The sequence below is a fragment of the Balaenoptera acutorostrata genome, chromosome 1 (genome assembly GCF_949987535.1).
Source record: "Balaenoptera acutorostrata chromosome 1, mBalAcu1.1, whole genome shotgun sequence".
NCBI lineage: Eukaryota > Metazoa > Chordata > Mammalia > Artiodactyla > Balaenopteridae > Balaenoptera > Balaenoptera acutorostrata.
Window position 1 is genome coordinate 108,342,757 of NC_080064.1, and position 14,424 is coordinate 108,357,180.

At 36.0% G+C, this 14,424-nt stretch overlaps 1 protein-coding gene across 2 annotated transcripts in view; it reads left to right on the forward strand.

The window, feature by feature from the left end:
- Positions 1-14,424, forward strand: part of GPR89A (G protein-coupled receptor 89A) — a 45,891-nt gene that overhangs the window by 23,525 nt on the left and 7,942 nt on the right. For both annotated transcript variants that reach the window (XM_007182137.3, XM_028166498.2), the window contains exons 7-10: positions 610-690; positions 8,230-8,339; positions 10,268-10,356; positions 11,292-11,384. In XM_007182137.3, the coding sequence (XP_007182199.1) occupies positions 610-690; positions 8,230-8,339; positions 10,268-10,356; positions 11,292-11,384 (373 nt within the window). The remainder of the gene's footprint in view (positions 1-609; positions 691-8,229; positions 8,340-10,267; positions 10,357-11,291; positions 11,385-14,424) is intronic.

Below are 14,424 nucleotides of genomic sequence, written 5' to 3' on the forward strand. Positions count from 1 at the left end.
CTTATTGAATACGTATGTCACATCATGCCACCATCATTAATACTTAAACATTAGATCTATGACACTGCCTTTTTATTCCTCTCTGTCCTTATGGGCATTGACCTAGGAATCTTTCAGATAAGTCTTATCACTTACATTGCTTGCCCTTGTTATTTGTCCTACATTTATTTATTTTTAAAATGGCAATTTCAGTGTTACCTTCTCCACCCCCTTTTCACCCCGCTTTTTAAAGACACATTTTTAGTGGACAGCCATGTGAGCTAGTCTCAACTTCAGCAAATCAGTTCCTCCCAGAAGTAGAACAGTAGATGACAATGCCAAGTTAAAACTGTGCATACACGTATATCCTAAATGTCACTGGATCAAAGTTAAGCAAGTCTATAAGAGAGCTAGTTACCTTCCACTTCCCTGAGGCTTCAGAAGAATTAGCTATTAAAAAATGACAACAAAAGCATTTTTGCTTATTATAGTTATTTTAATATTCCTCAGAAAAAATATAGTTCCTTGAATTATAGGGTAACAATTGAGGTTTATGTGTTTCTCCAGCTGCCTTGTATTATGCCCAGGGATGGAACCCAAAACTTTGCTAACAGCTTGTGCTTGTTATAGGAATGTGACTGACACAGATATTGTAGCCCTGGAACGGCGACTACTCCAAACCATGGATATGATCATAAGCAAAAAGAAAAGGTAAGATATCAGCACATTAATGCTATTAGAATTTCTCAACAAGGAAATTTGACATGAATTGGTGGTAACAGGGAATTTCATCTCATTTCATTTTTAAGTTAGGGAACCATCAAAGACTTAGTGTCTAATCTTATGTGAAAGAAAATTTTCAAATCCAACCTTAGTTCTTAACTTTAGATAAATTCTCTTGAGATAAATTTTAGAATAACTTTTATATTTTGAGGGTATTCTACACTGGATGTTTTAAAAAGTCTATTGTGCTGCATTTTTACAAACTTTTTCATGCCTTATTTCAACTTCCCTTTCTCCAACTACTTTAAAAAATCCTTCAAGTCTTCCAGCTATTGTTGTTGTTTTTACTATTTAAAAAGTACTTTTAAAATGTATGTTTTTGAGGTGGCATTTCTAGAAATCTGTATCACAGCAGGTAAAAGCATAGGCTCTAGATTCAGACTATCTGAATCTGAATCTTTGGCCTACAACTCACGGTGTGACTTTGAGCTAGTTGCCTTATTTCTTTATGTCTTGGTTTCCTTATCTGTAAAATGGAAATAATAATAATGAGTTGACTAACATGTAGAGTTCTTAGAACAATGAACTATACATAGCCAAGGAAAACTATCTGACTTATAATCAGATAATAATAATAATCTCGGCAGGACAATCAATTGGTTTTAATACTTTGCCTTTATTTATTCATCCATATAGTCATTGACTTAATAATTATATAGAAAGCCTACTTTATGCTAGGCACTGTACTAAATGCTGAATACTACATAGAGATAGAATGATGAACAAGGTAATCAGTTCCTACCTTCATGAAGCTTATTGGTCTACTGATTTTATTAGAGTTATTAGTACTCATATAAAAATGATGTCACAGAAGTTTTAAATTGCATGAGTGTTTTTCCATTTCATGTTTCTTCTTTCAACACTTTACTGTAGTAAGATACATAATCAAGTCAAAGAAGACTTAATACAAGAGAGAACAATAGACATTAGAATGATAAAGAGGTCCAGATTCACCAACTAATTATTTATCTCCATTTGTATACATCTTTACTAAGGGAGTGGAAGTAGATACACATGTGTATACATTTGTTTACTTATATATGTTTTGTTCACATTCATGCTCTACAGTTTATTTTACATGAATGAATATGAATGTAGATTTTTAGAATATAACAACAAGAGCAACATTGTTCAATATTAAAAGATACTTGTATAGGAACATACTATTTTGATTCCCATGATCATTCTCCCTTGTACTATATTTATTTTATTCATATAGAGAGATGAATATAAAGTCATGACCCATGTCATTGTGGATGTGCACTTTTAAGCCATTTTATCACTAGTCATGCTGAGGAATTGGCTCTGATCTATACATATACCCCTATAGACCTTGTTAAGTCAGGATCTGGGATGGTTTGTGGTCCTGCAGTAGGTCTTACTAATTTGAGTGGCTCTCAGAAGAATCAGCCTCCCAACTTGACCTAATTATCACAGTTCTTTACTCAGTTGGGCTAACAGGGCAGATAGACAGCTAACATGACAACACTGCGACCTTTGAGGTTCATACAATGTCCTTGCTATTTACCAAAATATTGAAAAAATGTTTTCAGAAACACTCATAGTTGCAGAAGAGTAGTGACCAGAAAACCATCTTTCAATTTAACAGCAGAGGGCCCTAGTGAGATGACATACACAAAAAATAGCATGTTATGTACAGAAAAGTTAATGGTTGAAAATGGGGACAGGAAAGAGGCATACTATCTTCTCACTTGGAACACTGAATAGAGGATAAGGTTTATAGTATTTGGAAAATATTCATCAAAAACCTAGTTCAGATAGTATGAATATGCTGAGTTAGTGATCAAAGCCTTTCAGCTTTTTTCAGTTTGAGAGAATTAAGTGACCTGTTATTTTGTTTTATTTTTCTGTTGACTTAGATTTTAAAGCTTTTGTTTTGGAGATCTATGATATAACTGAAGTATAGTCTCTTTTCACAAACAATATTAGTTTTGAAATTGTAGTTTTGTAGAAGATAGAAAATACAGTTATGCAACTACACACCATGGTATAAGGAAAAGAACTTGAACTAGACAATCACTTTACAAGAAACTTGTTAAGTCATCTTGAGCAAATACTAAACTGTCTCAGTTTTCTCATTTGTAAAATGGTGGGGTTAACTAAAGGGTCTCTAGGATCCCTTTCAACCCACAAATTCTGAATTTATACTTTTTCACACAGCTTATGACATACAAAAACAAAAAACCTAGAGTACGTAGAGTATGTAAAAGTTAATGCAAGCTATTACTATGAGGAAGAACCTTATCTCTACCCTTGGATTAGAAACAGGAAAAATTGTTAAAAACAAATATTCAAAGGCAATGGAAAATGAGCAGAGACAGGTAGAAATTTGAAAAGAGTGTCAGGTAACTGGACGTTTGTGGTTTTCTTGCCTCGGGGTGCTCTTCAACCACTGCCCACTCAAGTATACAGATTGATAGAGTTCAAATCAGCAGAGTAACTGGAAAATTTAAAGGGAAAATTTTGGAAGCAAAAGAGATGCGGAAGGACTGAGATCTACAATCTACATATAAACTCTGCCCAAATCCCTGCCTCATCACTGAACTATGCATGTGTAGAGGAAATACCAGAGAAGTAGGCAGAAACTAGAAAGGGGTCTACCCTTGAAAGGCAGCATTGCCTCTTAATGAGATTTGCAAGTTTGTTGTGTCTTTGACTGAGTGCATTGTCTGAACTGTATGTAAGTTAGACACATAACTTGGATGACAGACAGTGAAATTCTTACTGGCTTGAGGTGTCAGAAGGTAGAACTCAAGACTGGAAAAGCATTAGAAATTTAGGAGGGATCCCTAGAAACAAAGGGACCACAGAGAGGGTAAGCAAGGCCTAAAATCTGATTATAAAATCTGCCCAAATTCTTTGTTGACCACTAACCTGCTCAGGCTCAGAGGAAACCACCAGAGAGCCGGGCTAAAGAAAGAGCCTCTAAGAGTTGAAAAACTGAGTAGAAACGTCAGTTACTGCACACAGTAAGTATGACAGTTTCACATTTCGAGTCCAGGTAAATTAACTGCTTACTAGAACAAAAAAAGAACAGTCCTCAGAAAAATAAAACAGATTCCAAAGCCACTAAAACATAATACCTACAATGTCAAGTTTTCAATCAGAACTTACTAGACATACAAAGAAACAGAACTGTGCAACCCATATTCAAGATAAAAAGCAACTAATAGACACTTAACTCCAGGGGGCCCCAGATAACAGATTTAGCAAACAGACTTGAAAGCAGCTATTATAAATACATTCAAAGAAATGAAGGAAGCATAATATTAATTAGTGAACAGAAAAGGAGTCTCAAAAGAGAAATACAAACTATATTTTAAAAAAGAAACAAAAGAAAATTCAAACCTGAAAACTACAGTAACTGAAATGAAAATTTTACTATGTAGGCTTAGCAGAGTTGAGATGGCAGAAGAAAGAATCAGTGAACTTGAAGGCAGATCAATAGAAATTATTCAGTCTGAAGAATAGAGAAATAAAAGATGGAAGAAAAATGAACAAAATCTCAGGATGAAGCAATATCAAGCAGTCTAAATACTTGTAGTTGGAGTCCTAGAAGAAGGAGAAAGGGGCCAAAAAAGTACTTGAAAAAATAATGGCCAAAAGCCTTCCAAATTTGGTGGAAAACATTAATTTACAGATCTAAGAGGCTTAAGTAGGGGAACCACAAAACTACACCTAGGTTCATATAGTCAAATTGCTAAAAGACAAAGATAAAGAAAAAATCTTGAAAGCATCAAGAGAAAAATGACAAATATAGGGGGGGCAACAAAAAAATAATGGTTAAGGTAAAATAGATAGCTAGTGGGAAGCAGCCACATAGCACAGGGAGATCAGCTCGGTGCTTTGTGACCACCTAGAGGGGTGGGATGGGGAGGGTGGGAGGGAGGGAGATGCAAGAGGGAAGAGATATGGGAACATATGTATATGTATAACTGATTCACTTTGTTATAAAGCAGAAACTAACACACCATTGTAAAGCAATTATACGTCAATAAAGATGTTTAAAAAAAAAAGTAATGGTTGCTGAACAAGGTTGCAGGATACAAAGTAAACATACAAAAATTAATTGTATTTTTATATTACTAGAAATTAAAAATACAGTACAAATTACAGTCACTCCAAAAAAATGAAATACTTAGGTATAAATCTAACACAACAAGTACAGGACTTATATGCTGAAAACTATGAAGTGCTGATGAAAGAAATCAAAGGTCTAAATAGAGAAACATACCATGTTTAATAGATTGGAAGACTCAACGTAGTAAAGATGTTAATTCTCCCCACATTGATGTACACGTTTAATGTAAGTCATTTCAAAATCCCAGCAAGATTTTTTGTAGACACACACAGAATTATTCTAAAGTTTATATGGAGACACAAAAGTACTAGACACTTTTTCAAAATAGCTAAAACAATTTTGAAAAAGTAAAATGAACAGTATCAGTCTATCTGATTTCAAAACTTATTATACAGCTATAATCAAGGATTATATTGGCAGAGGTATAGACACATAGACCAAAGGAGCAGAATAGAAGACTCAGACCAACAGAAAAATGCCCAACTAATTTTTTTACAAATTTGCAAAATCAATTCAGTGGAGGAAAGATAGCCTTTTCAACAAATGGTGCTTGAACAATTGGACATCTATAGATTTTTTTTAAATGAATCTCAATCTAAGTCTCACACCTTATACAAAAATTAATTCAAAATGTAAAACTATAAAACTTGGTAGAAAAATAGGAGAAATATTTGAGATCTAGGGCTACACAAGAGTTCTTAGACTTGACACCAAAAGCACAATTCATAAAAGGAAAAATTGATAAATTGGACTTCATCAAAACGAAAAAATTTCACTCTGTGAAAGACCCTGCTAAGAGGATGAAAAGAGAAATTACAGACTGGGAGAAAGTATTTGCAAACCACATATCTGAGAAAGAACTAACTTTCAGAACTTAGAGAAAAAAAAAAAAATCAAACAGTCCAGTTAGAAGTTGGGCCAAAGACCTGCACAGACGTTCACTGTACACGTTGTATAAATGGCAATTAAGCACATGAAAAGGTTTTTAACATCATTAGCCATTAGAGAAATGCAATTAAAACTGTGAGGTATTACTATATACCTATTAGAATGACTAAAATAAAAATTAGTGACAACAACAAATGCTAGTAAGGATGCAGAGAAACTGGATCACTCATACATTGCTGGTTAGAATGTGGAATAGTATAGTAACTCTGGAACACAGTTTAGCAGTTTCTTAAAAAAACTAAACATGCAACTATTACACAGCATAGCAATTGCATTGCTGGGCACTTTTTCCAGAGGAATGAAGACTTATCTTCACACAAAAATTTATGCCTTAATGTTTAGAGCAGTTTTATTCATAGTAGCCAAAAATGGATATAATCCAGATATCCTTTAATGGATAAATGGTTCAAGTGTGGTTTATCCATACCACAGAATACTGCTGAGTAATAAGAAGTTATGAACTACTGATAGATGCAACAACCTGGATGAATCTCCAGAAAATTATGCTGAGTAAAAAAGCCAATCCACAAAGGGTACATACTGTATGATTCTATTTATATAACATTTTTTAAATGACAAAATGGAAGTGGAAACAGATTCGTGGTTGCCAGGGGTTCAAGAAGGGCTGGGGCTGGGAGGAGGGCAGTGGGCTATACAAGGGCAACATGAGGGATCCTTGTAGTAATGGAAATGTTCTGTATTTTGACTCTATAAGTGTCAGTATCCTGGTTGTGATATTGTACCGACAAGATTTCCATTGGGGAAAGGTGGGTAAAGGGTACATGGTATCTCTGTATTTTTTTTATAACCCCATGTGGATTTACAGTTATCTCAAAAGAAAATGTTTAATTTAAAAAGTAATTGCTGACTTCCAACCAGAAGCGATGGATACCAGAAAACTGTAGGATGGCGTATTTAAACCATAGTAGACATTTTTCAGCTTCTTTATGTGCAAACTACCACCAAGTACATACTTCTTCTAGTGATTACCTGTTTGCCTGTTGTGAGACCACAATGCAGTGTCTGTCATCTTTACATGTTCAAGAGGTTCCACTCCACAGCCAGTCATCATGTTTACTGTATTATAGACATTGAAACTAAAGACAACAGAAATGTGCTTCTGTGCGCCCTATCCCCCCTGCCTTCCTTTAATCCAGCATGGTAGGTTGATGTAAATGAGTGGGATAGAACCTCTTCCCTTTTGCTCCAGCTTTCCCAACTATGAAAATAGGAAAACTAAGACTTATGAGTCTTGCCAAGTCAAAATCTCCTTAGGTCTGAGCCTCTTCTTCGTTGTTCTACATCTTCCAATAATGCTGAGTTACAGTGAACATGTGTAATTAAAGGAAAAGGCAGAAGGAGCTAATACAACTTGGGAGCTATATTCCATTTACTCAGTATCCCGGTAAAGGTCATTTTAAGGAGGAAACAGTTAAGTCATTGTGGCTAACACACTTAATATTCTTTATTATTAATACCATTTTAACCAATGGCTTAAAGAATTTAGCCCACAAAATTACCATTTGGTATTTGGTACCATTGGTTCCATTTGTATTGGTCCTAACCATGAATACCAGTGCTGCTTCTTTATCCTTACCACTTCTATCTCTTGTCATCCTTTTGAGGTTAACCTTGAGTTAAATTTTTCTTTAGTTCTACAACTCTTTTTATTGGACTCATTCTGGTTTATTTTAAGCCTGTAGGCCTTGGCCTATTGTACTCTTCAAGTAGCCATTTATGCACAAATGATCTGTTTTTCCTCACAAGGACCCTATTCTATGTGGTGGGCTGGAACATGCCAGCAGCCACTACTGAGGCGGTAGGTCCTTCCACAGACTGACAGGACAAGAGGAAGGACAAGTTTTCCATTGATATATTCGGTAGTAGGGGGAGACCGTCATTAAAGGGAGAATAGTGTTTTAGAAGAGGCCAGGTTTATGTGATTTTCTGGGGTTTTTGTTTGTTTGTTTTTCTTCTGTCTGCTTTTAAAAAGGAAAGAAGAAAACATTTATTGAGTTCCTACCCTGTACCTGATCCTTTAGCTAGGCATGTTAGCTATTGTTTTATTTTGTTTTTAAATGATAATGGTAATAATTAAATATATTATTTCACTGATCTTCACAATCATCCAGAGGTGAGGAGATGAAAACTCTAAGGTCTCACAGTTTCCAAGTGGTAGAGCCAGTCCTCAAATTTATTGCCTACTCCAATTCTGTGCTCCTTCACCTATTCCACATTCCTTCCGGGAGTGTATGCTTTTCCCTCAATTGTAAGCTGTGGGAAAGTGGGACTCCAGAATTCGAATCCTTCCCCGAACAGCTCAGCAAATGAAAGGAGCAGTGATGAGACTGGAAAGCAGATGAGAATGGACTACGAGGGTCCATGCTTCCTTGCTGAGGTTTTATATTTTATTTCAGGATGGCAGTGACACGGAGGACTATGTTCCAGAAGGGGGAGGTGCATAACAAACCATCAGGATTCTGGGGAATGATAAAGAGTGTTACCACTTCAGCCACAGGAAGTGAAAGTATCCTTTATCCCTCTGCTTGATTCTTTTTCTCAACTCTGGACCAAGGGCAGAAGAAAAAATAGTATTGGGATATTCTCTTCTAAGATACCTGACTGCATCAGAGTTCAGCTGGCCAGGGCTGGGCTTAGGAAATACAATGTGTACAGTCATCTTTCCAATAGCCATAGAAGATCATAAAATAATAAAACCATTGTCTTTGAACTGAAGGGGTCCTAACATGTCAGTCTTTCCATTTTACAGATGAGAAAATAGACCCAGAGAAGTTAAGTCACACAGTGGCTTGTGGCAAAGATAAGACCAGAACTGTGGTCTCCTCAGTTCTTTCCACTACACTATTGTATTTCCCACCTCTGAAAAACCACCACAAAACAATGGCTCCCCCAAATGGATGGTTTGTATATGGGATTGTAAGGGCCCATTTCTAAAGCAGTCAGTTTTAGAAACAAACAAATTTTAAGCAGCTCTGTATCTCCAGTGACTTTTTGGTTTAAAGAATCAAGGAGATTGGGATAATGGACTTGTCTTGGCCCAGCTGGTTGCAGTGTTAAACTGATTCCCAAATTGAGTAACCAGATCTCTTTGTGGCTACCAGGTCATTAAGCTGGAATTTGGGGTGGGGGACTAGAGGTGAAATAGCATATTCCTGCTTCATTTTCTGGCCTGAGGAAGAACAAATTCCCCTGTGCCTCAATTGGAGGAAAAGAATGTAACCTATTCTTGCTATAAATTATGATATATCTTTCTGGTGTGAAATGCAGGTAAGAATTAGAAAAAAAAAAAAAAAAGAAGTAGGATGACCACAGGAGAGAGAAAAAAAAGATGACTTTAAATTCATTTCTCGTCTCCTATTTCCAGACAGGGTGCTAAGGGGAAAAATGATGAGCAGAGGATAGCCTCTCTCCTCAAGGAGCTTACTGCCTAATCATGGAAGAGCCAAACGTGTAACTCGTTAAACCGCGTTATTCAGTGGCCTGGACCATGCCAACAGCAGCCACTACTGAGGAAGGAGCTGAAGGGCATTTGCTGATTTGGGTAATAGTGGAAAACTCACAGAGAGGAGGGAGGATTTGGAGTAAAGCCAATGCTTCTGTTTTAGAAGGGGCTGTCTTTACTGTTTTTATTACTTAAAAATTCATAAAGGCCAAAGTTTAGGTTTAAGCTTTCTTAGCAACACTAAGTCAAGTCAAAAAAGTATCAGGATTATTTAAGATCTCTGAGTCCTTTCCTAAATGGAGAGGATAATCACACGACCTCACTGAGTTCTTCGAAAGTGGCATAGCGTAATGGAAAGAGCAGGCCTTGGAGTAAGGCAGATCTGACTTTGCTTCCATGCCTATTAGCTGTGTGACTTTGAGCAAGTTATTTGACTCTCTGAGCTTTACTTTCCTTATCTGCAAAATGGATAATAACACCTATCTCATGGGATTGTTGTAAATAATAGAAGATAATATCTGTAAAGAACTAAAGAAGGTAATGTCTATAAATCCCAGCCTGTATTAGAACTCAGGAAACATTAGTTCCCTTCACTAACATTGTATTTATTCAGATATTTCAGGAGAAAACTTTGCTATATTATAGGTGTTTCTCTTACTATGTAACCTTTTGAGATTCCAAAGATTACATTTGACTTAATCTAACTAGATAAAGCAAAGATAAACAGAACCATCTCTCTGAGCCACTTGAGCTAGTGAGAAACTGAGTGGTAGGTGGTTGGTGGGGATGCTCTTGATGGAAAAGCTTTTATACACCTGTGTCTGAGGTTGGAAAAATTGTTCTAAAGTAGTACTGCTGGCTATAAGCAGGAAATTGAAAATATGGGCAGTTCCTAGGACCCACTGTAGAAGAAACCAAAAGCATATGCTTTCTTCATTGCTATTCCTTGAAACTTCTGTGTGATTTAAATCTTGATGCCCATTTTGTGCCAGATCTTACTCTTATTCAACAGGAAGTGGATGCTTTGGAAGAACTAAGCAGGCAGCTTTTTCTGGAAACGGCTGATCTATATGCTACGAAGGTACAGAGCAAGGAAACTGAAGTGTGGTTTTTACTAATATGATTGAAGAGAGAACAAGACTGAATAGCTTTTTAGCATCCTCTATGGCCAAGCCATGTAAGAGGCACCTCATAGCTTCAGTATCAGCCATGAAGCACTGATGGCTGCAGTCTTTGTGACATTGCTCCTACCAGTAGCAAAACCCTTAATGGAATGCTCTCAAAAATAGAAATTAGTGGGATAGTCAGAAGAGGCTTTTAATCATCTAGGAAGGTGGCACACACCACTTCCTACTGATGATCCAGGATCAAGAGGGTAGCTCCTGTGGTAGCTCCTCTGTTTTCTATTCTCTTGCAAGTTAGTAATAGTGTAAGAGCAGTAAGATACCAATCTGCCGTGGTCTAGCCCTATTTTAAAGGATCCGGATCAAGAAGGGACCTAACTACAAGGGTAACTTTCCTTTGTACACCTAAAATGCAATGTAATTTAAATATGCAAAATCTATTAGTTAAGGTTGTTCAAACTATTTTAATCCTTTTTGAGGATTACTTCACAGGAATAGCCATGTAGGATAGAGGTAAACATAGGCTTTGAAGACAGATAGACCTGAGCCTAACTTCTCTTACTCACTAGCTCTGCAACCTTAAGCAAGTTATTTAGCCTCTCTAAGCCTCTGTTTTCTCATCTGTAAAATTAAAGAGAACATATCTCATAAGAGTTGTTATGAAGATTAAAGTAGATAATGCATGGAAGGTGTTTATCCTAATTTCTGGCTTAAAGTAATCATTCAATAAATTTTTCCCACTACTACTATTACTGTTATTTTAATATTATTATTATTATCATGTGTGGTTTTAATTCTTAGCCTGAACAGTGATTCATAGAGGCAGGAATTTTGTGGAATATAAATGTAATTTTGCTGAGACTAACCATGTTTTGTGTTTGTTTTCCCTCAGGAGAGAATAGAATACTCCAAAACTTTCAAGGGGAAATATTTTAATTTTCTGGGTTACTTTTTCTCTATTTACTGTGTTTGGAAAATTTTCATGGTAAGTATATTATTTTTAATTGTCAGGATTTAGGTGATTTTCCTTGGTAATGGCAGAGAGAGAAGATTGGGTTCAGTTGAGGCATTGAACTAAATTCCAAATCCAGTTGAGTCAATAGAAAATGTGATCTTTCACATCTCTGAGCCTCGTTTTTTCACCCTCTCCTTTTTGGGTCACCTAGAAGAGGGAGGTTGCATTTTTCTTCTGTCAGAAATCATGAATAAGTTCTTAGATTATGAAATATATGAAGAGTGAATATTGAAGTTTCTTATTTTACATGCTGCTTTCCATATTACGCATGAGTACGTGACTGCATATAACGCAATTCCTACCTTCAGCTCAGAATAGAAACCACCTGTCCTTTTTAATAATCTGTATATAACCCAAAAAGTAAATTCTAAAACATATTTCTACAGATAAATTCATCTTCTGTGCTTACAGCTCTTACTCTTTTTTTTTTTTAAACATCTTTATTGAAGTATAATTGCTTTACAATGGTGTGTTAGTTTCTGCTTTATAACAAAGTGAATCAGTTATACATATGTTCCCATATCTCTTCCCTCTTGCATCTCCCTCCCTCCCACCCTCCCTATCCCACCCCTCTAGGTGGTCACAAAGCACCGACAGCTCTTATTCTTTTGTGGCTCTCCCTTAACGCTCTATTCTTCATGTGCATTTTATGTACTGCATTATTTGTCTTTACTTGTGACTCATCTGCAGGTATTAATGGATTTCAGTGTGATTATAGAAAAGGCTGATTTGACGTTCTAGTTTGGTGACTTTCCCACTGGGGCTGTGCTTGCACAAAGAGGAGCTTTGTCAGCTTGTTAGTTAATTTTGATCAGTGTAGATGAATGGAGGATTCTGGATTTAACAGATCTAATGTTATAATAAATTGATGTTAATACCCATTCAGATGACGTTTTTAAATCTTGATTCATTCAGTGGGAGAGGATAAATGAAGATAGTGTATTCAGTTAACTAAGATACTAAAGGCTTTTTCTGAGATGCAGCCTTTAGGAGAGCATAACATTTTTAACAGCTTTATTGAGATGTAATTGACATTCAACAAACTGTACATATTTAAAGTATACAATTTGGTAAGTTTTGATATATATATATATATATATATATATATATATATACCTGTGCAACAGTCATCACCACAATCAAGATAGAGAACATATCCATCCATCACTTCCAAAAGTTTCCTCAGGCCCCTTTGTAATGCCTCTCTCTTCCTTTTCATTGCTGAGTAGTGTTCCATTGTATGGATGTGCCACAATTTGTTTATCTGTTCACCTGCTGATTGATATTTGTTTTCAATTTGGGGATATTACAGTAAAGCTGCTGTGAACATTTGTGTACAAGTCTGTATTTGGACATACGCTCTCTTTTCTCTTGGGAGAAAGCACTTAAGTATAGAATGGCTGGATCATATGGCAGATGTATGTTTGACTTTTGAAGAAATAGCCAAACTTTTCCAAAGAGGTTGCACCATTTTATATTCCCACCTGCAGTGTTTGAGAGTTTCAGTTATTCCACATCCTCACCAACATTGTGTAGTCAGTCTTTTTAATCTTAGATGTTTTAATAGGTATGAGGTGGTATTGAATCATTTTAATTTGCATTTTCCTAATGTCTAATGATGTTGAACAACTTTTTTTTTTTTTTTTTTTTTTTTTAATTTTTGGCTGTATTGGGTCTCCGTTGCTGCGCGCGGGCTTTCTCTAGTTGCGGCGAGTGGGGGCTACTCTTCGTTGCGGTACGCGGGCTTCTCATTGCGGTGGATTCTCTTGTTGCAGAGCACGGGCTCTAGGCACACGAGCTTCAGTAGTTGTGGCACGTGGGCTCAGTAGTTGTGGCTCGTGGGCTCTAGAGCGCAGTCTCAGTAGTTGTGGCGCACGGGCTTAGTTGCTCCGTGGCATGTGGGATCTTCCCGGACCAGGGCTTGAACCCGTGTCCCCTGCATTGGCAGGCGGATTCTTAACCACTGTGCCACCAGGGAAGCCCTGAACAACTTTTTATGTGCCTTTTTGCCACCTGTATATCCTCTCTGGCAATGTATCTATTCAAATTTTTTGCCAATTTTTTAATTAGGTTGTTTTCTTTTTATTCGGTTTGAGAGTTTTTCAATATAGTCTGGAAGCCTTTTATCAAATATGTGATTTTCAGATATTTTCTCCCAGTCAGTGGCTTGGCTTTTCATTCTCTTAGCAGTATCTTTCAAAAACCAGAAATTCTTCATTTTGATGAAGTCCAATTTATCTTTTTTTTTCCTACTATGGATTATGCTTTTGGTGTTGTATCTAAGAAATCTTTGTCTAAAGATTTTTCACAAAGATTTTTTTCATATGTTTTCTTCTAGAAATTTTATAGTTTTAGGTTTTACATTTAGGTCTATGATCCATCTTGAGTTAATTTTCTAATATGATATTGGAGTATGAATCCAAGTTCATTTTTTTCATATAGATAGCCAATTTTTCTAGCACCATTTGTTGAAAAGAGTATCCTTTCTCCATTGAGGTGATTTTGCAATTTTGTCAAAAACTAATTGACCATATGTGTGTGGGTCTGTTTCTGTACTCTCTTTTTTTCTATTGAGATTTATATGTATCTTATATATTTACTTCTGCCCATACCACACTGTCTTGATCAATGAGTTTTCCAATTCATGAGCATGGTACAACTCTTCATTTATTTAGATCTTCTTTAGTTTCTCTCAACAGTGTTTTATAGTTTTTAGTATACAAAACTTTCATCAGATTTATCTCTTAAGTATTTAATTTTTTGATGCTATTATAAATGAAAATGTTTTTATAATTTTAATTTCCAAGTGTTACTAGTATATAGATATACAATTGATTCTTGTATATTGATCTTATATTCTGCAACCTTGCTAAACTCCCTTATTATTTCTAGAAGCTTTTTATAAATTTCATAGGATTTTTCTACATAAACAATTCCATTCTACCTTTCTTCTTCTCCTCTCCCAGCCTTACTGCACTGACCAAAGCCTCCAGTTACAGAGATAAATAGA